Below are 21,116 nucleotides of genomic sequence, written 5' to 3' on the forward strand. Positions count from 1 at the left end.
GAGAGGCAAAACAGTATTTCACAGAGAAGTCCCGTGCCACCTCCTGTGCCACCCCAACCCTGAATCTAGCACTTGCTGGAACCCTATTTGTCCCCAGACTTTAAACCTAACCCTCACCCTAAACCTCACACAAACTCTAACTTGAGTCCCAGCTCTGCTGCTGCTGCTGCTGCTAAGTCACTTCAGTTGTGTCTGACTCTGTGCGACCCCATAGACGGCCTCCTACCAGGCTCCACTGTCCCTGGGATTCTCCAGGCAAGAACACTGGAGTGGGTTGCCATTTCCTTCTGCAATGCATGAAAGTGAAAAGTGAAAGTGAAGTCGCTCAGTCGTGTCCGACTCCCAGAGACCCCATGGACTGCAGCCTACCAGGCTCCTCCGTCCATGGGATTTTCCAGGCAAGAGTACTGGAGTGGGGTGCCATCGCCTTCTCCGAGTCCCAGCTCTAACCGTGGCCCTAACCTAGCTCACTGTGGACCCACCAGCCTCATTCCATCTCTGCTCCAGCCTTGGGAGCCAACACAGCATCTGTGTCACAGATGAGGAAACTGAGCCCCCAGGAGCACAGGGATCCTCAATTGTGGAGCCAGGATTCAGACCAGACCTCTTGGGCTCTGGGAACACGGTCGTCCCCTTGTGAAGTCCTCCAGGCTCTGCAGAGGAGCCTGGAGCCAGGGGGCCCTGGGCTCTGAATCCAGAGGGAAGGCGTGGCAGGTGGGGACCCAGGCTCTCTGCTCTGCGGAGGTTTCAAATGTCTGGTGCCATCGGCAGCCTTGACTAGTGTGTTAATGGCCCAGTTGGGAGTGAGAACCTCCAGGGAGGCTCCTGGAGCATGTGGGGAGTTCCCTAGAATGGAGAGTCCAGGAGGGCTTCATGGAGGAGGGGCAGAGGGCGGGGCGGGTGAGCTTCCTGGGGTCTCGGCAGTGAATGAGGACACCCACGCAGTCAGGGAAGTGCTGGGCTCTGCCAAGGCCCGACTCTGGAGAACTAGCACCCTCCACATGGCTTTCTGAGCCTAATGAATCTTCACCCTTCCCCTCCGGGGCCTTTAGCAGAGAGAAACAGGATTCCTCTCCTGGGTAAATAAATGTGGAATCAATTTCTCTTAACCGGAATTGACTTCTTCGTGGAGGATGCATCTGGGCAAAGGCGTCCACTGCTGAGCCCACGGCCTTCCTGGGGGGTGGGGAGTGGACCGTCTGGCTGCCTTGTGGTCAGCAGGAAGCCCCTTCCTCTTCAGCTTGGGCTGGTGAGAACTCCCCAGGAGGCTGTTCTAGAAGGAGCCACGGGAGGGTCTGGTTCTAGTTCTGCCGTCTCCCGAGTGTGCCTCTGGGGATGGCCACTGCCCTTCCCACCTCGGCTTCCCATGCGAAGTGGGAACCAGGGGCCCATTTACAGGGCTCTTGGGGGAAACTCCTCATGCGAAGAGTTGACTCATTGGAAAAGACCCTGATGCTGGGAGGGATTGGGGGCAGGAGGAAAAGGGGACAACAGAGGATGAGATGCCTGGATGGCATCACCGACTCAATGGACGTGAGTTTGAGTGAACTCCAGGAGTTGGTGATGGACGGGGAAGCCTGGCGTGCTGCAATTCATGGGGTCGCAAAGAGTCGGACACGACTGAGAGACTGAACTGAACTGAACTGGGGGAAACAGTGGGAGAACATGCATTCTCTCCTGGCCTCCTGTGTGCAAGCTTTCAGGGAGAAGCCTGGTGCTTCTGCGGGACAGGGTCTGCGCCCGCCCCTGTATCGTGATTCACAGCCATGTCTGGGTTGGGGGTGGGGACCCTCCGTGTGGGGACCTCCTTCGGTTTTCCGTCACTTGGTCCGACCCCCTCGCTGCCCCCGAGGGAGCAGGACTGCCTCAGGGTCCAGGCAGCCTAGCTCAGTTAGGAAGGGATTTGTCAGCGTGCTTCACTGGAAGCAATTATTAAGCACCAGCTGAAAGCTTTCATCAGGGTCTAGTCTTCGCCAGCCTTGTACGCCAGCCCCACCAGCATGAAAATGAGCATTTTTGTTTTCATGTTTTGAAGGTAGGAGGAAGAAAGACTATGATAGATATGAGGGTTCATCAGAGGCGAGGTGCCCTGCAGTGGCTCTGTGGCCCGAGGTCACACATACACACATACACACACACACTTGCACACATGCCCCTGATGTGTGGAGGTGGAGTGGCTGACAGGCCAATGGTTCAGAGGGCTGCAGAGAGTAAAGGGTCCCTAGTGGAAATCACCCCTCCTCCCCTCTGCCAGCCCTCCCCCTCCTCCAAAGGCCACTCTGTAAAAAGTCCCTTCTGCCCCCTCTAGCGCGTCATCACGCATCTCTAAAGGGAAATGGGTATCGACCCTTATCCTCTCTCCCTTTTTTAATGGAGGTAAAATTCAAGGAACAGAAAACGTACCATTGGAACCGTGCTGCAGAGTTCAGCTCAGGGGGTCTGCCTCTCCCGTTTTGAACACAGAAAGGACACAGCGCTGTTCCTTCCCGGCCCCACTCGGCTGAGCTGGCCTCCTGGCGGGGTTGGGAGGGGGTCCTTTCTGGAGTCTCCATGGTACGTCTGCTCTTGGACGCCGCCCCACGTTCCTATGGGCAGCTGCGTCCCGGTGAGTGGGCCAGGCCTGTGGCTGGGTCTGCGTGGAGCTTCCAGTCTCCAGCTGTTATAAATGGTTTGCGGGCAGTCGCTCAGGACACCCTTCAGTTCATGTGTACGGGGACATCCATGGACGAGCTCCCCGAGCAGGAGTGCCGGGCCACAGGGCGATGGGCCCTGATTCTTCCGGCTGCCGTGTTCCCACTGCAGTGTGTCCCGGGGCCCAGAAAGAGCTCCGTCATGAGCCCGTCCTGCCCGCGTCTCTCCCGTCTGTCCTGGTCCAGCCTCTACCTCCCTTGGCGGGCATCCTTCTAAGTGCAGGGAGTGAGTGAGGACACCAGGGCCTGCCAGGGCTGGTCCGGGAGGAGGTCTTCATCCTGGAGACATGGGCCCAAGAACAGCTCTGCTGTTGGGTGAGGCATTGGCTGAGTCCTACATTATCCCCGCAGACGGAGGGGGATGCTGGGCTCAGAGAGGCCAAAGGCTGTGGCGACACGAAGCAGGTCTAAGGCTCAAGGCAGGGAGGTGCCCACGGGCCTCCTGGGGTCAGCCAGCAAGCTGCCATCCTGCAGACGTGCCCTAGCCAGGCCAAGGCCACAGCCCCGTGTCCTCCAGGAGGTCACCCCGACAGCCCTTCTTTAGCACCTGCTGTAGGTCAGCCTTCCTGCCCAGCGCAGGAAGCCCTCACCAGGACCCAAGTCCCATTTGTACAGGAGGCTGGGCACCTTGTTTACATTGAATTAGGCTGCGTCCAGGCTCCCCTGGGGCCCCCAGGGTGGTCTCCTGAGAACAGAACATGGATCTCTTATAAAACTGGTGCAATTTCCAATTCACTGTGAATGTTCAGGTGATTTTATTTTTTTTTCAGTCAGTGGTGTCAAAATGCCTCCCTCCTGTGTTTTGATCATCAGCCCCTTCCCCTGGGAACTGGGATTCCCTGTTGGCTCAGACAGTAAAGCGTCTGCCTGCAATGCGGAAGACCCGAGTTCGATCCCTGGGTCAGGAAGATCCCCTGGAGAAGGGAATGGCAACCCACTCCAGTGTTCTTGCCTGGAGAATCCCATGGGCTGAGGAGCCTGGCGGGCTGTAGTCCATGGGGTTGCAAAGAGTCGGACACGACTGAGCGACTACACTTTTCTTTTCTTTTCTTTTTTCTCCTGGGAACTAATGCTTGCCTGCATGCATGCTCAATTGCTCAGTCACGTCCGACTCTTTGGGACTCCATGGACTGTAGCCCGCCAGGCTCCTCCATCCATGGGATTTTCCAGGCAAGAATACTGGAGCGGGGTGCCACTTGCTCCTCCAGGGGATAGACCCAGAGACTGAGGGACATGGAGCTTGAAGGGTCTGCCCCCAGAGCAGAGGGGTCTTCCCACTGCCAACTGCAGAATCAGGGGTGTCAGCTGGGCCTGTCCGGCTCTCCCCAGGTGCCAGGCTGATCAGCTGGGCAGTTCCTTGGGTCCACCCCCAGACAGGCACAACCTGGGTCCTGGCCTCGGGACCCCTATTCTCCTCCTGCTTAGCGCATGGTGCCTGGAGGGTGAGTCTACCCCCCAGCAGGAAGAGGGGTGGTATGCTCTTGATGGAGGAGTGGCTTGTGAACAGGCGGCCAGGGCGTCTCCTCTGCCTGGCCTCACTGCCTTCGTCGTCGTCACTTTGGGAAATGCTGTCTATATTTCTGCCAACGAGCGGTTCGAGTGCTTGATACACAGCAGGCTCTGTGCCCAGCACTGGGACATAAAACAAGACACAGCCCCACCTCCCTCAAAGGGCTCGTGACTCAGGGTGGTGACAGACTTGTGGGCTGTGCTGGGGGAGTGGAAGCACAGGGTCTGAAGGACTTTGGAGGAGACAGTGAATCCACGGGAGGAGTCTGGGGGACTTCCTGGAGGTGGTGTTAGTTAGTCTGTGATCTGAATGCTGAGTCAGATTTAACCCAGGCATTAGAGGTGGGGGGTGGGGTGAGAGGAAGAGGGTCCCACGATGAGGACCAGCTTGTGCAAAGGCCGGAGCTTAGAATGAAGGGGGTGGGCATGAGTCGGGAATCTCACCCAGAAGGGGTGGGAGGGGGTACCCCTTGGTGATGGCCCACTGGGGCAGGACAGAGTCCACACCGGCAGAAGTTACCAGGAGACTGAGCTCGGTGCACAGAGGGGCCCGAGAACCAGGCCAGGCGCTGAGCTCCCCACCGTCCAGGTGTACAGGCAGAGTCCAGATGGCAGCTGCTCTCCAAGGACGCGAGGTTGACAATTCCGCCCTGGATGGGGCCAGATTAAACAGACTTTGAGGTCCCTTCCAGCCGTCACGCTCCCGCTTCTTGAGATCCCCTCTGGGAACAGCAAGATGATAAAATATAAATCAATAGGTTAAAAATACGCTTGTCTCCTGCACGTCCAGGGCCTGTCACTCTGCTGCCTTCCCCCATCTTCAGAGGATTCCTGCTTGACTCGGGCAGCCGAGAGCCCAGCAGGAGAAAATCGCTTTGTTCCCGAGCAAGGCAGGCCGACCGCGCCTCCGTTGACAAGACCTCGGGTTTTTTTTTTAATCATCGCTGCCTCTAAAATGCACACTGTCCCATTTCACTTGACATCTCCTCCTTATATCTTCCCTGCTTTAATCACCAGGGAAAGAAAGATCAGCCAGACTGCAGCACTGACTACGCCCCACAAGACGGAGAGCAGAAAAGTCCTGCTCGCCAGAAGGCACCAAACTTGGGGATGGCCCGTGTGGTGACCCCAAATTAACCAGGCCGATCCCTCTGCTGGGACCCCGGGGGCTGGACCCCCTTCACCTCCCGGGGTTCCCATGGCTACAGAAATGTTAGGAGCTGCTAATAGGGTCTGGCAGTGAGTGAAATGAAATTTGACGTACGTGGAAATGCACAGGCTTGTGAAGTAATTGGGGAGAGGGGGCCCCTTTCTCGCCCGACAGGTGAATGAAATCTCGTTCCCTTGCTGCTCATACATTCTTGGGGGGGGGGGAATGGGGAACTTTTGGCTGCTTATGTGCATTTATTTTCATTTTTATAAACAGCTGTATTTTCTGCACAGGCCTGGAATGGAGACGCTTTGTTAAGTTAGGGCCCAGTGTGTGTGGTGAACAATTTAACACCAACGACAAAAATCGTGTGTGCCTTTGATGATTCGTGCCTGCCTCCTCCCCCCCCCATGCCCCCCCAGGTCCCAGCTGTCCCTGCCCGCCTTCCCAACCCACTGTCATCGGCTCTGCTGTCGGCTGGCGCTCCGGGGAATGTTAATGACAGCACGTACTTCAGGGCTGCCCTAGCCTTGCCTGAAGCCCCCAGCTGCTCTTTCTGGCCGCCTTCTTGTTCTCGAAGGCGTGGGTGGGGACAAAGCCCCTCTTACAAAGCCTCACCCGATACATTCCTGTTCACTGGGACCACCTTCTCCTCGGCTCCCTGGGGCCATAGTCTGAGACAGTCCAGGGCTGAGTTGGGGAGATTCCTGCTGAGTGGCAGGTACTGCTGGGTGGACCTCACCGGCGTGGGATGTTCTGAGGGTCATCGTGAAGTGCAGAGTGACTTTTTGGAGCAGAAACCAGCATGGGGTCTGAGTGCTCTGGGGCTTGGCAGCTGGGGCTCGTGGGAAGAGCCTCCCCACCCCATCCTGGGTAGGGGAGGGTCATCATACCCCGCCCTGTCGAGAACCATGAAAGCCCCTGATCTCTGCCTTTATCTTTGTTGCCATCACAGGTGATCTTGATCCTGACCAAGTATTACCACGCAGACATGGGGAAGGTTCTGGAAAGTTCTCTGTGGCGGTAAGTCAGCCCGAGGGCGGGCCTCATCTCCTCCGGTACCTGCGCGTCTCCAAGGCTGGGGCTGAGATCCTGGGGGCGGGCTGGAGCAGCCTCCTCTCACTGGAGGCCTCTCAACTTCCCTTCCACTGGAAAATGCATGTAGGAGAAGGTGAAAGCCAGTTAGGAGTCCCGTCAGCGGCGCACGATGGGCTGTGGCACAGACAGGCATCGGAAGGCGTCTTTGCTTTCTTCCCTTTCTGTCTGTGCTCCTTTCCCCTTGCTGTCGTCCTCCCCTGGGGAAGGGGGGCTGCCTTGTGAATTCAGGTCAGTGCACAATTTCCTCTGCTTGTGCTCCGAGCTTCCGACACAGCTCCCAGAGTCCCCCAGACACGCCGATTATCCTCACGGTCCGGGGGTCTTTCTTTCTCTCTGGCTCAGTCCAAGAGCTTGGAAAATAAAGAACCCACCACTGCTGATGGGTGCTATCTGTCTGTATGTGAAATGTGAATTCAATCCAAGAGTTAGACGGCCTTTTTGATGGTTTCAGGGAGGTGGGCGAGGAGGAGGCCTGGAGATGTCATTTGGGTTATGATCAGCTTTGTATTTGTGTCTGCGGCATGGCAACCCACTCAAGTGTTCTTGCCTGGAGAATCCCATGGACAGAGGAGGCTGATGGGCTACAGTCCGCGGGGTCGCAGAGTGGGACTGAAGTGACTTAGCACGCAAGCTCTCTGGAAGGGGAAGGAAGGGTCCTAGTGTCTTGGGCTGGGGTTTCAGTGCATCTCTCAGGTGAGGACGCTGTGTCCTGGGGGCACCACTCGATATTTTCACATTCTCTGCGTGTTGAACCGTTTTGCTTTCCAAGACATGTTTCTCAAGTAATAATTAATTTTTTTTTTTTTTTTTTGTATTTGAAATCTATTAAAAACACAGAAACCTGCTGATCAGGACTCCTGACATGCGTGTCTCCACCTTGAGTTGATTTCCTGTGGGCCTCTGGCTTCACTTTTAGCGAAGGGGCCTCATGATTGGTTCCTAGTTGGTTCTTACCGAGGGATTGCCCTGATGCTCCTGCAAGTTGCTGAAATGACCCCTGAGTTGGCTGCGTCCTTTGCCAGATGAGGGGCAGGGTGGCCTTGTGTGGGCGTGGTCGCCCTGGTGCTGATGTGGGGAGTGGGCAGCCGTGCATTTTCCTTCCCTTTTCCAGCAGAAGTGCCTGTCTGAACCCGCCCCTTTCAGCCCCAGATTTGCCTCCCAGACTCGCCAGCCTGCTTTCCAATTCCACACCAGTCTCAGGATAAGGAGCCTGCCACAATGCTTTGCAGCCAGGATCCCCTCTTCTTTATGTGTTGGGACGTTTCAATTTCGTGCCCTGAAGCACCTCATCCAGCAAGGAGCCTGCTTTCAGAAATGCTCCTCCGGGGGTAGATAAGGCTGTTTGTTCATTGTTTGGGATGAGAGCGGAGAGTGGCGTGAGCTTTAAAGCTCCAGTGAAATCTCATTGGTTGCCCTTTGAAGGTTCTCATTTGGGCACTGGTTTCCGGGCCAGGCTCCTTGAGAAGGGCCGGCTCCTGGAGGGTTCCCCCCGGCCAGGTGGATGGTCCAAGGAAGGTCCCCTTGGCTGCAAAGTAGAGAGAGGCACTTGTCCTCTCTAGCTCCAAGCAGAGTCCTTCTACCAAGTTAACTCGGTCCCCAGCCCCTGCCTGTCAGCCCAGGTCTCCATGAATGTTTGTTAATCCCCTGGAGTGTGGGAGCTGGGTTCTGTCTGCTCCTGCAGCATCTTCACAAGCCGGGACAGAGGAGGTGAGGTTATTGTGAGTGTAGCTTGAGTAGCCAGCAGTCCTTCCTGGGGTCATTGTGCTGCTTCCCACAGAGTTGCTGGGTGGAGTTAACATTTGTGGCAAGTCTTCGTGCGGGCTTCGTGGGGGAGGAAATGACCTTGGCTAGCCCTCCAGTGTGGCCTCAAGACTCAGAATTCTTCACATACATGTAGGGAAGCCAGGCTGTTACCAAACAGGGTTCCTGGCCTCCTTAATCTTTGGAAGGACTGATGCTGAAGCTGAAGCTCCAATACTTTGGCCACCTGATGTGAAGAACTCATTGGAAAAGACCCTGATGCTGGGAAAGACTGAAGGCAGGAGGAGAAGGGGGCAGCAGAGGATGAGATGGTTGGATGGCATCATAGACTCAATGGACATGAGTTTCAGCAAACTCTGGGAGATAGTAAAGGGCAGGGAAGCCTGGTGTGCTGCAGTCCATGGGGTCCAAAGAGCTGGATATGACTGAGCGACTGAAGTCCAAGAGGCCAGACTACACATTCAGGCAAGGCTTTACTGGGGTCCCTGCTGCAGCAGGAGGGAGTGAGATCAAGTAACAGGTTCCTTTGCTTGTTCCCTGAGGGGGGCCAAGCTGGTTCCTTAAATGGGGTGAGGCTAGGGGTGTGTCCGAGGGTTGGGCAGGAGGGCTGGCTTAGGTGGTTTGCCCACCCGTTGGCCGTGTTGAGTGCAGAGGTCAGGCGTGGTACCCTGTTTTGCTCCCGAAAACCTCTTTTTGCTCCTGGCTCTTCAGACATGACTTCTCTGGTTGACTCAGCAGTAAAGAATCCACCTGCAATGCAGGAGATGCGGGTTCAATCCCTGGGTTGGGAAAATCCCCTGGAGAAGGAAATGGCAACCTCACTCCAGTACTCTTGCCTAGAGAATTTCAGGACAGAGGAGCCTGGTGGGCTACAGTCCATGGGGTCACAAAGAGTTGGATAGGACTGAGTGACTAAAGAACAACGTGGCTTCAGAATGGCAGTTGGGGTTTTTGGTGTTTGTGAATCTTGTCCAGAATTTTCTCCAATGGTGCACGCACGCAACAGTTTTTAGTCCCTTATATCTCTTTGTATCTTGTTGCTCGAGGAGACGTGTGTCCAGGTGAAAGCTCTGCCGCAAAGGGTTCCCGGTCCCAACTTGTCTCAAGGAAGACAAACCACCCACCTCAGAAAGTCTCCACAGGGAGCTCTTTTTCCTCTCAGGAGCTTCCGTCTCCTTGTCTGTAAAGTGGAAACATCCCTGGATGGGAAATCGTGAGGACTGAGGGAGACTGCATATGAATCGTCCCCAGAACAGCACTCAGTCTAAATTTAGTTTTCCTCCAAAGCAAATCAACAGATTTTAATTTTCCACATTCTTTTCTCATCAGTCTCTAGACTCAGACGTTTCCTCTCCTTTATTAAAAATACATGCAGAAGCATCAGTCATTTCCAGAAAGTTCATCCACATCCCCACCTGTCAGGCCTGGTTTCTGTGTTCATCTCATCTCTCTTGTGCTGAGACTGCTGTACCGTGAGACGCAGAATCAAGTTGCGCACCTTCTCTCTCTCACACAGGCAAGGAGTTTCCCGTTTTTCCATGCGGTATCACGGGCCATGTGTCTTTTTTATGGCTGTGCACTCACCCCAGGACCGACTCGTTCTAACTCCTAGCCCTGCCTCCCTTGTGGCTCAGATGGTAAAGAATCTCCCTGCAATGCAGGAGACCTGGGTTTGATCTCTTTGTTGGGAGGATCCCCTGGAGAAGGGCATGACAACCCACTGCACTATATTCTTGCCTGGAGAATCCCATGGACAAAGGAGCCTGGTGGGCTGCAGTCCCTGGGGTTGCAAAGAGTCAGACACGACTGAGCGACCAACACTTTAACGCCATACACACAGCTCCTGGGCCTGCTGCAATCATGAGACATTCCGGCACGTCGCTTTCCGTTCTGCTTTGTTCCCTGGGAAGCGTCTTAGGGAGTTCCATTTCTGAGCCAGACAGTCTGAGCAGATTCACGGCTGGCGTGCGGCAGCGCCGAATTCTTTTCCAGGAGGAGCGCAACCCTCCACGTGGGGCAGCGCCCTGCCTCCTGGCCACCTTCAGGCTGACAGCGTTTCTAGAACTTGCTAACCTACCGGCCCAGAGGGAGGCAGTGTCGTTTCCATACCCCTAGCGAGGGCCAGTGGTTTCTGGGTTTAATCGCGTTTTCTCTTGCGAGCATCACCTGCTCACATGCCCCGTGTTGAGACCGTGCAAGCTTTAGAAGGGGAGAGACTGCCATCGGCCCTCGGTCAGGATGTCACCCGCCCTCTGTCTGCTGTTAAGGGCACACGTGGAGGGCGGTTCGGGGTGCTGCTGTCTGGCAAAACGTATTCAGTGGGGTTATTAATGACACGTTTATTGAATGTGCACCCAGACTCCCAAGAATTCTCCTGCGTAATCGCGATAAATACATTTTTACTGACAGATGTGGTTTTACAGTCTGGAAATGGCCCCCTGAGATCTAAGCCGGATGCAGTTTTAATTGTCCTGCCTTTTGTGGCCCACGTGGCGGGAGTGTCTCTCCCTGCCTCCCTGGCTGGCTTTGAGGACCCAGCCCTCTGCCCCTTCCTTCTGCGTGGGTACTGTTCTCTGCTCAGCCTCTCAGCCGGGGGCGGGGGGAGCATGGGAGCCCTTCCCCCGAGAAAGCTGCTGATTGGCCTCAGGGGTTGGACAAGCATAGAGCTGGTCCATCTCCCCTCCTGGACCATCCGGAGATGAATGGTAACTAGAGGAGCTGGCTGACCCTGCCCTGGCCTACATGTCCAGTCTCTGCAAGTGTCCCGGGGTATTGGGGCAAAGGACCAAAGTCTAGGGGTTTAAAACCAGAAGAATGTTCTCCCACCATCCTATGGCCCAGTAGTCTGAAATGGAGATGCGGGCAGGGCTGGCCTCTCTCTGGAGGCGCTGGGGAGGGTCCTTCCTGCCTCTTCCATCTCCTGGGGACTGGGGGCTGGGGGCCGGGGGCCTTCCTAGCGGTCACGTCTCTCCAGTCTCTGCCTCCATCTTCACATGGCCTCCTCCATGTTGCTCCTCCGTGTTTTCCTTACAAGGACACTTATCTTTGGATTTGAGGCCCACCCGGGTGATCCAGGGTGAGCTCATCTCGAGCTCTGTAACTTCATTACATCTGCAAAGGCCTCGTTCCAAATAAGGTCGCATGCAGCCTCAGGGGGTTTGGATGTGAACGGAAGTGCTAGTGGTAAAGAATCCGCCTGCCAGTGCAGGAGACTAAGAGATAAGGGTTCAGTCCCTGGGTGGGGAAGATCCCCTGGAGGAGACAGATGGATAGATGGATGGAGGGAGGGACAGATGTACAGATAAACATACAACTGGGGGGACAGACAGATCGACAGATGACAGATGGATGCATGGATGGACATATGGTGATGTGGTCCTCGGGAAACACTGCTGGGACCAGGAAGACCCTTCAGGCCTATGAGGCCATCCCAGCAGGCAGGGTGGGAGCCAGGAGCACAGAGCTGGCCCCGATGCCATCAGGTGGCGTGGGAGGGGCTGGGGGAGTCCTGAGCCAGGGAGAAAGCGGACCTTGGCTCACTCTCCACGCTCTGCTTCCCTCTGCTGTCATGTAGCTCCAGCCCACGGCACCATTCACACACTGCCTGGACACTGTGGACGCCGTGCCAGCCCTGCCCTTCCACCCCGACATGTGACCTTGGGCAGGACTTTTAGTAGGGGCAACCTCGGGAATACTGGAGTGGGAATACTGGGGTCTCGAGTTTTCTCTGAGTGACTTGGTGGAACCCCACCCTTTTGTTAGGGGTTGTTGTTGTTCAGTCGCTCAGTCGTGTCTGACTCTTTGCGACCCCATGGACTGTAGCATGCCAGGCTCCTCTGTTCTCCACTATCTCCCTGAGTTTGCTCAAACTCATGTCCGTTGAGTTGGTGAAATGCTATTCATCCATCTCATCCTCTGTTGCCCCCTTCTCCTCCTGCCCTCAATCTTTCCAGCATCAGGGTCTTTTCCAATGAGTCAACTCTCTGCACTGGGGAGGGGGAGGGGGAGGGTGATTCTCTTCCTCTGTCTTCACTTTAATCCTGAAACCTTGAATGGACACAGAAGGTGTGGAATGTGGTGTGCCAGCTGCCTGAGTACCCACGTGCCAGAGACAAGCCCGTGCTCACCAAATAATCCAAGTGTTTCTCCCTCCCCTGGCCTCCCGTTTGGTTATTGTGGGGTCACGTCATTTATCTGAACCAGTGGTCCAATGAGCAGGAGTAATGCGGCTTAAGCCACTGAAGTTGGGGCTTCAGCTGTTACTGCAGCAGACCGCAGCCTAGCCCAACACGGGTTCCCCATCTGTAACAGATGTTAATTTTTCTCTTCCTGGGCTCTCCATCTCTTAAATAAACACACTCTTCCAGGTTCTGATCCAGCCCAGCTCTCCCCTCCTTCCTTCCACCTCCCCCATGCCCGCCATCCCCCACCCCAGAAGTCATCCCCATGGGGGCGTCGTGTGTTAAGTACACACGTATGTGTCTATCCACAACCAATGTGTCCTAGGGTTTAGTGTGATTTACAAATTAGCGCAGATGGGATCATGCTGCCTTTAGAAACGTGACTGATGCTCACGCCCTGGTTTTGGTCATTCATCCCTGCAGCCCTGTAAGCCCTGTAAGCCGAGCCACGCCTTCCCCTGCTGTGGAGTGTGAGAGTTTTCGTCCCCAGGCTCCACTGTTCCCATCAGGGCTGCGGAGTGTGTCTGCCCATGTCTCCACCTTCCTCTTTCCTTTGTGAGTCTGTCTGCAGAGTGACTCCTGCCCCGCGTCTCTGGAATCATCAGACTTTGTATGTCTGCATTCAAGTGGACCTTAGAGCGTTAGAGTGTTATCCTATCTTGTAATTGTGTGATTTTTCATGGAATCAAACATACTTTCTTTTATTGTATCTTATTGACTGTTCGAGGCCCCTCCTCTGGGATTTAGCTGTTGTATTTCGTGCCCATCTTTTTTCTATTGCTAAATTCCTTCTTCACCCCTGCCTCTCTGCTACAAATAGCCCAAGTCCTTTCCTGACCCTTAATGTTGAGATGGGTATCCTCTAACTGTGTCCTGAGCTCCTATGATCGTCATTTATTCTTTCCCGGCACTCTCTAAGAATGTGTCCTCCCAAGAGTGTTCTTCTAAGTCATATTTCAAAATATGCGATTCTTAGAAGTGCCATTCTTAGAAGAGTGTCTCTGTAGACTGGTATATTCCTCAGCTACAGTGACAGTGATGCTGCATAACAAGTCACCCCAAACTCGGGGGCACCAGCAGGCTCCTTCTCACGCCCTGGGGTGACTGGTTTGTTTGCTGTAGGCTGGGGTGTCCGGACTGCTCCCCCTGAGCTGAGGTTGGCAGGCTTGGCTCTGGTGCATATGTGTGGGACCCCAGCTGACCGGCCAGAGGCCATCAGGACCCCTTCGTCCCATGCACTGACAGGGGAGCGAGAGAGGCAAGCACCCCTGTATGCACACTTAAGGCTGCTGCTCACTCACATTTGCTAAATTCCATTGGCCGATGCAAGTCCAACCCAGCACCAGTGGGGGAAGGGAGGGGAATGAAGGGACTTGTTTGCTCAATGACACTCAAAAGTACAACAGGTGTGCATCAGTCCTTCCAGAAAATATATGTTGTGTGGTCACCAGCTAGGAAAACATACTCAGATGGAGGAAAACAGATCAGGCTTCTTTGTGGAAGAACACATTAGAGTCTCTAACACAGCACGGGGCACCGTGCGTCTCCAGGAGAAGGTCATGTGGCGTTTCTCCAATCCCATCTGATTCCATGAGCTTTCATTAAAAAAAAATTGTTTAATTTAAAATGTTATTTTAATTTTTACTTGCTTCAATTCATTTTGCTTGTTTAAATGTTTTATGCAGTTTAAGTTTGATTTTGCTCTGGCTCCTCTGAGCATTTCCTGGGGTTGGTTCTCCAGGAAGCTTGGGAAGCGACTGTGTAGGCCTTCTTTTCCAGATGAGCCACCTTTGAGGTTTCCAGACCACATCTGCCTCCCTGCAATGCTACTGGATTTTGATACCATTCCGTTTCGAACAGATTGGGTTCTGTGTTCCTAGGATACCTCTCTCCCTCCGTGTTTTAATATTGAGAATTTGGGGGTTATGTGTTGAGGATGCAGAGTTTAGGGAATCTGAGCCATCAAGCTGGATGACAACCTCTTGATACATACTAATGTAAAGGAGCGTCAGGGTTCTTTTCTGCAGAGACAGATGATAGCTGGGGACGGGGACGTCCTCCCAGCTGGACTGTCCTGAGTGTGAGTTGGACAGAGCCAGGCTGAATCCAGAGTGTTCTGGAAGCCCATGGGCAGTCCCCAGCATCGAAGCCTGTGTTTTCGGGGCCTTAAATGTCCAGGCAGACAAAGCGCTGCTGTGCTGTTAGGGTCCTTACAGGTGGATGTGCTGAGTGTCTGCAGGGATTGTTAAACAGGTGGCAAGGCTTGTTTTTTGTGGGCGGGAAGAGCGGGCCTTATTTTAGAGAGAAAGTCTTAGACGGTGATGGGCTGCTCTGTGGCTGACTGCAGGTGCTCTAGGCCGGGTGGTCGGTGCCCCCAGACAGATCGGATTCCGTCTGTCTCTGCACCTTCCCTGCTTTGTGGCTCCCCCCACCCCCACCCCGGGCCTTGTCTATACCCTGAGTCTGACGGCGTAGACCTTGCGGTTTTGACGTGAGGATGAACAGATCTTGCGTGTGCAACGCACGGCGCCTGGGAGGTGTCAGAGGGGGCTTCCTTCCTCTGTCTCTTCTTCCTGACGCATCCGGCTGCCTTTCCACTGGCTGTGACTCCCTCCCCCCAACAGTCTCTCTCTATGTGTTTGCTTAACATCACCATGGAGACCTGAGTTTGACTTAAACAAGACGCAGACCCGACAGGGATCGAGGGAGGCGCTGACTTGAAAGCTTCCAGGGCTTGAGTCTCTTCAATAAGTAACTCAATTGTGATCAACAGTTGGATGAGGTCAGGCTCCGAGGCCTCGGGTGCCTGTAAAATGCTCCGAAACAGATCTGGGGTGGCTGAGAGGTCACAGGAACTTTGAGGACATCTCTCAGCGTCCCCAGTCCCTCAACCTCTTCTTCCTCCGTCTTGACTCCAATGCCGGGCCTTCCGCAGGTCCTGGGTCCCAGCTCTGAGGACCTCTGCTGGTCACTAGCGCTGACCATCTTCTCTGCCATCTGGCTTTCTCTTCTTTTCCGCCTCTTCTCTTCCCCACCTCCCTGTCCTCCTCCTTGCCATCTCTCCCGTCCATCACGCATCCAACCATCCGTCCATCACGCCCTGTCTATCCAGCTGCACCTCATCCCTCTACCCACCCATCCATCATCCGTCTACGCATCCTTCCACCCAGGCTCTGTGTTTGAATCACTGCGATCAACGATCCCCGAGATTCACAGTGTAGCAGGGCTAACAGATGAGTGACAGCCAGGGAGCCCGCACTGTGATGGAGCTGAGAGAGCCGGGAAGCACTGGACCGCCCCGCTCTGTTGAGCAGAGGAAGTGGTAGTCGGGGAAGACTTCCGGAAGAAGATTCAGCCCCGGTCCTTGGGTACCATGGGATCCCGGCTCTTCCAGGGCAGCTCTGCGTACACAGGGCCTTCCGTGTTGCCGTGGCCACTGTGGTGCCTACTGTGTGCTCTTCCTCAGCCTCCCCAGCATCCACCCCGCCGGGGTCCGCCAGGGCCACCTACAGGACAGAGCAAAAGTCCCTGCATCTCCAGAATGCCGCCTCTGGCCTTGGAAGGTGATGGGAACATCTGGCCTTCTGCCTCCCAGTCACGCCCGAGTCCCAGCTCCCTGTCTGGTACCTACCCCAAGGGAGCCCCTTCCCACCTGGGCTCGCCTGCGTGCCGCGTGCCTGCTGTGGTTTTCTCTCTGCCTCTCCCGCGTCCTGCTCCTCTGACCCCGCTGCTATAGGCCTTCCTCGGGCTCCAGAAGACTTCTCAGGGAAAGAGCAGACCAGAGCGGAAGGCGGACGGGTTCCTGGGTTCAGCAGGACGACCCTGAACGAGTCGGGTGTGGGCTCTGAATTTAGGTTTCTGATGGCTGGCAGGGGCACCTGGCTTCCCTCGTGGCGCTGATGACACCCCAGCCCACGCAGGCGACCCTCAAACATGGTGAGCCCACAGTGTGGCTGCCCAGCCCACACAATCATCTCAGATGCTTTTTTGAGAGATGGGAGACAGATGCTCCTGGGGAGGGCCAGCCTGTGAGTGCTGAGTGGACGCTCTGATGCTGCGGCCAGCGCTTAAACCAGAACCATCTCGTGGGGGCCCCTGACACTGCCGATTCTTCTAGAGTTCTCCCCTCTACCCCACCTTCGTCTATCCGGTGGGGCACCTCCCCACAGGCCACGGCACAAGCCCCCCACACCCAGGTATCAACAGCAGTTCCTGTCTCCCCACCCCTCTGTGCCCAGAGGTCCCTCCCCTTTCCCAAGTCCCCCACCCCAGCCCCAACCCTGGCTAGGTCAGGCCCCTCCTCTGGGCCCTTGCAGACCCTCCCCATAATCCCTCCTCATCTCTTCATGGGATCTGAGTTTCCCGTCATCTCAGTATCAGGGGTTTCCTGAGCTGGATTGAAACCCACAAAACACTGCTCCTGGATTCAGTGGTAACCACCTCACGTTTCCTTATAACTGGGTTCTGTATAATGCCATTCAACCGTATAAAGGTTTAGTAACATCTTAAAGATAGTACTGATAAGGGTGTTGCAAATTCCTCTCCAGAAACTTCTCCTTAAAAAAATATCTTATTTTTAAAAGCGATAACACATGCTCATCACAGAAATTTTAGAAACTATGGCATCAACAAACCATAAAAATGATCCCTTGTGTTAAGCCACCTTCAGTTCAGCTCAGTTCAGTCACTCAGTCGTGTCCGACTCTTTGCCACCTTAGGAGATAACAAATATTAATGTTTGAGATGCAAATTCTCACAAGTCTTTTTAAGATGCAAACGTATACACGTTTTATAAACTTTGAATCCCAATATTAAACATTTTCCTATGCTCCCACATATTTTCAAAACCACTATTTTTAGCGGCTGTGTAATGTAGCCTGAGATGAAAGAAATATTATTTATTTAGCCAAATCCTCATTTTTAGACATCTGCGTCATTTTCAGTTTTCGCTAACCTAAAGATGTAGAGAAAGCTGTGTTCTTGGCCTCGTATGTACGTTATTCCACGTTGCTGATTATTTTCTTAGGACGTATTTTAAACAGGGACTTTCTTTCCTGCCTGTTGGATTACAGGGTATCAGGATTCTGCCATGTACTTGAGTGTATGGAGGGTTTGTCTCTGAGGCTGTAACTGATTGTACTAGGGGGCAGAGAAATGAAAGAGCTGTGTAGGTACAAGAAAATAAGATAAATATGCCTCCTCTGCTGGTGTGAATGTACTTCCAGCTACAGTAAAGCTCCGGCAGCAAGGTGGGGGCCTCCTTATTGTTCAACAAATTCCACGAATGGCTGGAGGCCTCCGACTCTGACCACCCCAAGCCCAGGTCAGGGCACTTGCAACTTGCTCTCTGAGATGCTATGATGTGTCAGGCTCCGCTTTGGCACCAAACATTCAGAATCAACCGAGCACTGGCACTTGCCACCCACGATCTGGCCAGCTGCTGGGAGAGCAGGGAACCCAAGACGGGGCCCTTCTGCATGTGTGTGCGGGGAGGCGTGACTGAGCCTCAGGGCATGTGGTGCTCGGGCCGGCCCCAGAGCACAAGGCCCCGTCAGAGGGACCTGGAAAACGGGTTCTGAAGGATGAATAGGAGTTCACTAGGCAGAAAATGGCAAGTGAAGTGGGCAGAAGGCAGTCAAGAGAGTAGGCCAGGGACTGCTCTGGCAGTCCAGGGGTTATGACTTCACTTTCCAATGTAGGGGGTGAGGGTTTGATCCCTAGTTGGGGAGCTAAGATCTCACATGACTTGTGGCCAAAAAACCAAAGCATAACACAGAAACAACGTTGTAACAAATTCAATGAAGAATTAAAAAAAAAAAAAAAAAACAGTCCACATTAAAAAACATCTTAAAAAAGGCAGGTGGCCAACGGTGCAGAGGCTGGCGATGCCCAGGGACTGGGAGAACCCATGTTAACAGCCAGGCTGGTGCCTGGGTGCCCTGGCTTTCTCTTGATGCTGCTGTAACCAATGACCACAAAATTCGTGGCTCAAAACCAACACAAATTTATTAGGGCGCAGTTCTGGAGGGCGGAAGGCTGATATGGGTCTCGCTGGCTAACACGAAGGTGTGAATAGGGCTCACTTCCTTTCTTGAGACTTTAGAGAAAGTTTTTTTTGTTGTTGTTTTTCCTGGCCTTTCCTGGTTTCTAGAGGCGCCTGCCTTCCTTGGCTCGTTGCCCCTCCCTCCATCTTCAAGCCACCAGTGTTGCCTCCTCCGACTCATCTGTTTCCCCTCTTTCTCTACCCATAGCTTGGAAAGGGTCTTCCTTTTCACGACCCATGTAATTCAATTAGGTTCGTTTGCGTAATTCAAGATAAGCTCTCCATCTAAGAGTTCTGAACGTAATCACATCCAAGTCCCTCTGCCTCTAAGGTGACATATGCACAAGCTTTGGGCTTTAGGAGATGGGCATGTTTGGGGGTTCCTTATTCTGTTGACCACACAGGGCAAGAAGGCATCCAGAGGTTGTGTTTCTGGTCAGTTGAAGACCTGGCTGGAGCACCAAGATTGAACATGAGACAGTAAGACCGTTTTCAGATAATTGAACCCTGTAGACTTTTCTTGAGCCTCAGGCCTTAGGATTGGCCACGAATGAGACACTAACCTTGTCAGAGAGGAAGGGAACTGAAGGAGGGACCAAATTCTGTCTACTGTTAAGGAACTCATGGGAGAGAGTGACTGGATAATTTGGAGGAGGTGATGTCTGAATAGGGTTTTGAAGGATGAATAGGAGTTTTCCAGGTAGTCAGGCAGAGGAAAGGCATTCTAGACAGAGACAACAGTATGTGCAAAATCACAGAGGCACCTGCCAGCCTGGTGTGGGAGGAACCCTAAGACGTTTGGAGTGGCAAAAATGCGAGGTGGGCAGAGGAGGGTGGGAGAGCACGCTAGTGAGGCCCCAGGAGAGTTGGACCAAGGCCAGTCTTGTAGGCCAGCCCAAGAGCATTGAACTATATCCTCTAGGTGGTGGGGCTTGGGGATTAGAACAGGAGCATGACTACAGCATTCAGAGTGGACAGTGAGGCTGCAGAGTGTAGAAGGCATGGTTTAGCAGAACCACTGAGGGAAAGGGGTATTTGACAAAGTGCTGGCACCTCAAAGCCTCATTCCCCTTGCCCTCCAGGGCCCAGCTGAGTGCAAAGTCCCATTCCTTGTGGCTCTTGGGAGGGGCTGAACCTGCGGTGGGAGGGGCCAGAATGCTACCTTCTTTCCACACCTGCCCCCCTCACACTCACTCCGCATCCCCCTCTCTCCGACCCTGTCCCCGCAGAGAAGCAGACCTGCATCTCTGCCCTTTGCTTTAAAGTCACGCTCTGTCCTGGAGATTTACTGCATTTTAATAAAACTCCCTGAGTGGGAAACAGATTACCAAACTACCTTTGTTTTCTATTATGTAATAAACCTCGCTTGAGTGTGTTTTGAAGGATGGAGCCATAAACCCGTTTACGGGCCGAGCAGCGTCCAGGGAATGTGCGGGCGGCTGAGTGGCATCAAGGGGCTTGGCCAGCTCTGCCATTAGCAGCAGGTTCCGGGGACAGTCAGTCCCTCTCTCTAAGCCCTGGCTTCCTCGTCTAAGAAAGGGAGCCCCTGGGATCAGTGACTGACACTCCAGGTAGAGTTTGCTCAGCACAGGGTCCAAGATGCTGGCTATTTCTATGATGCTAGGAAGGCTACTCTGTTTTGGGGTGAAAACCTAATGTTGGTTGTATCGGGGAGGATCATGGGCACCCTAATTCTGGATGGCCCAACTCTGTCATTTATAATGGCCTCAGGCAAGCGGCTCATGTTTCAGCGGCCAACACTGGGACGTGCAGGAATAAGCCCGTGGAGTTTCCAGACTGGTTTCACACAGTCAGACCTGATTCTAAAGCACCTACTGGGTGCCATCAGCCCAAAGCCACGCCCAACCTAAGACACGTCACCCCTCCTTCCCCTCCAAGCCCCCTTCCCTGCATCCTTCAGCTAGTTTTCCGGGGCGCTCACCCCTCCAGGTGCTCCTCTAGACTCAGAGCGCTCAGAGTTGAAGGAGAGACTTGGCCTCTGCCCTGCTGGGGCTTCCATTCTGGGGGGAGGCAGCCAGGCGGCCAGGATGCTGTTCTTAGCCCTGAGCTACAGCAGGGAGCCCGCCCAGGGCACGTGCCCAGGTGTCTCCTGTTGCTGCTGGTCGGTTTTGCTCCCTCCTCGGAGACAGAGCCCTGAGCCAGGTTCCCAGTTCCCTCAAGACTGGGGAGCCGGCCCCTGCTCTGCACGGTACTCAAGCTGAAATTCTGCCTGTGTCCCCTGCAGGCACCTGGAGGGTCTGGGCTCTGTCAGAGGGATAGCCCACACCCTGCACCACCGTGCCACACGTTTCCTGAGAGATGCCCATATTTGCAGCTCCTCTGCGGCTTTCTCCCTCTGGCGGAGCCTGCACAAGAGGTGCGAAAGCCCGGGCTTCCAGGCCAGAGACGAGTTTCTCCTGTCTTATTGGCTGTGTGGCCTTGGGAAGTCACTTCGCCTCTCCGAGCCCAGCTTATCCCATCTGTAAAATGGGTCCAACGAGGTAACTGGTGGGAAACGTGTAACCCTGTGCCTGGTTCACGGGAGACAGTGGTCGTTACGTCCTTGTTGTTTGAGCAGCGCTGTTGCCCTCGGCCAGTGTTGCTGGATCAGGCCTGAGTCCCTCTGTGCGCTGAATGGGGACTCCAAAGCCCCAGGTCAAGCAGTGTCTCTGTCCCCCAGGCAC

The 21,116-nt window shown here is 54.3% G+C and overlaps 1 protein-coding gene across 2 annotated transcripts in view; it reads left to right on the forward strand.

Moving 5' to 3' along the window:
• The window catches only part of SORCS2 (sortilin related VPS10 domain containing receptor 2), a 497,085-nt gene that overhangs the window by 184,006 nt on the left and 291,963 nt on the right, over positions 1 to 21,116 (forward strand). For both annotated transcript variants that reach the window (XM_070372757.1, XM_070372758.1), the window contains exon 2: positions 6,305 to 6,372. In XM_070372757.1, the coding sequence (XP_070228858.1) occupies positions 6,305 to 6,372 (68 nt within the window). The remainder of the gene's footprint in view (positions 1 to 6,304; positions 6,373 to 21,116) is intronic.

The sequence above is a fragment of the Bos mutus genome, chromosome 6 (genome assembly GCF_027580195.1).
Source record: "Bos mutus isolate GX-2022 chromosome 6, NWIPB_WYAK_1.1, whole genome shotgun sequence".
NCBI lineage: Eukaryota > Metazoa > Chordata > Mammalia > Artiodactyla > Bovidae > Bos > Bos mutus.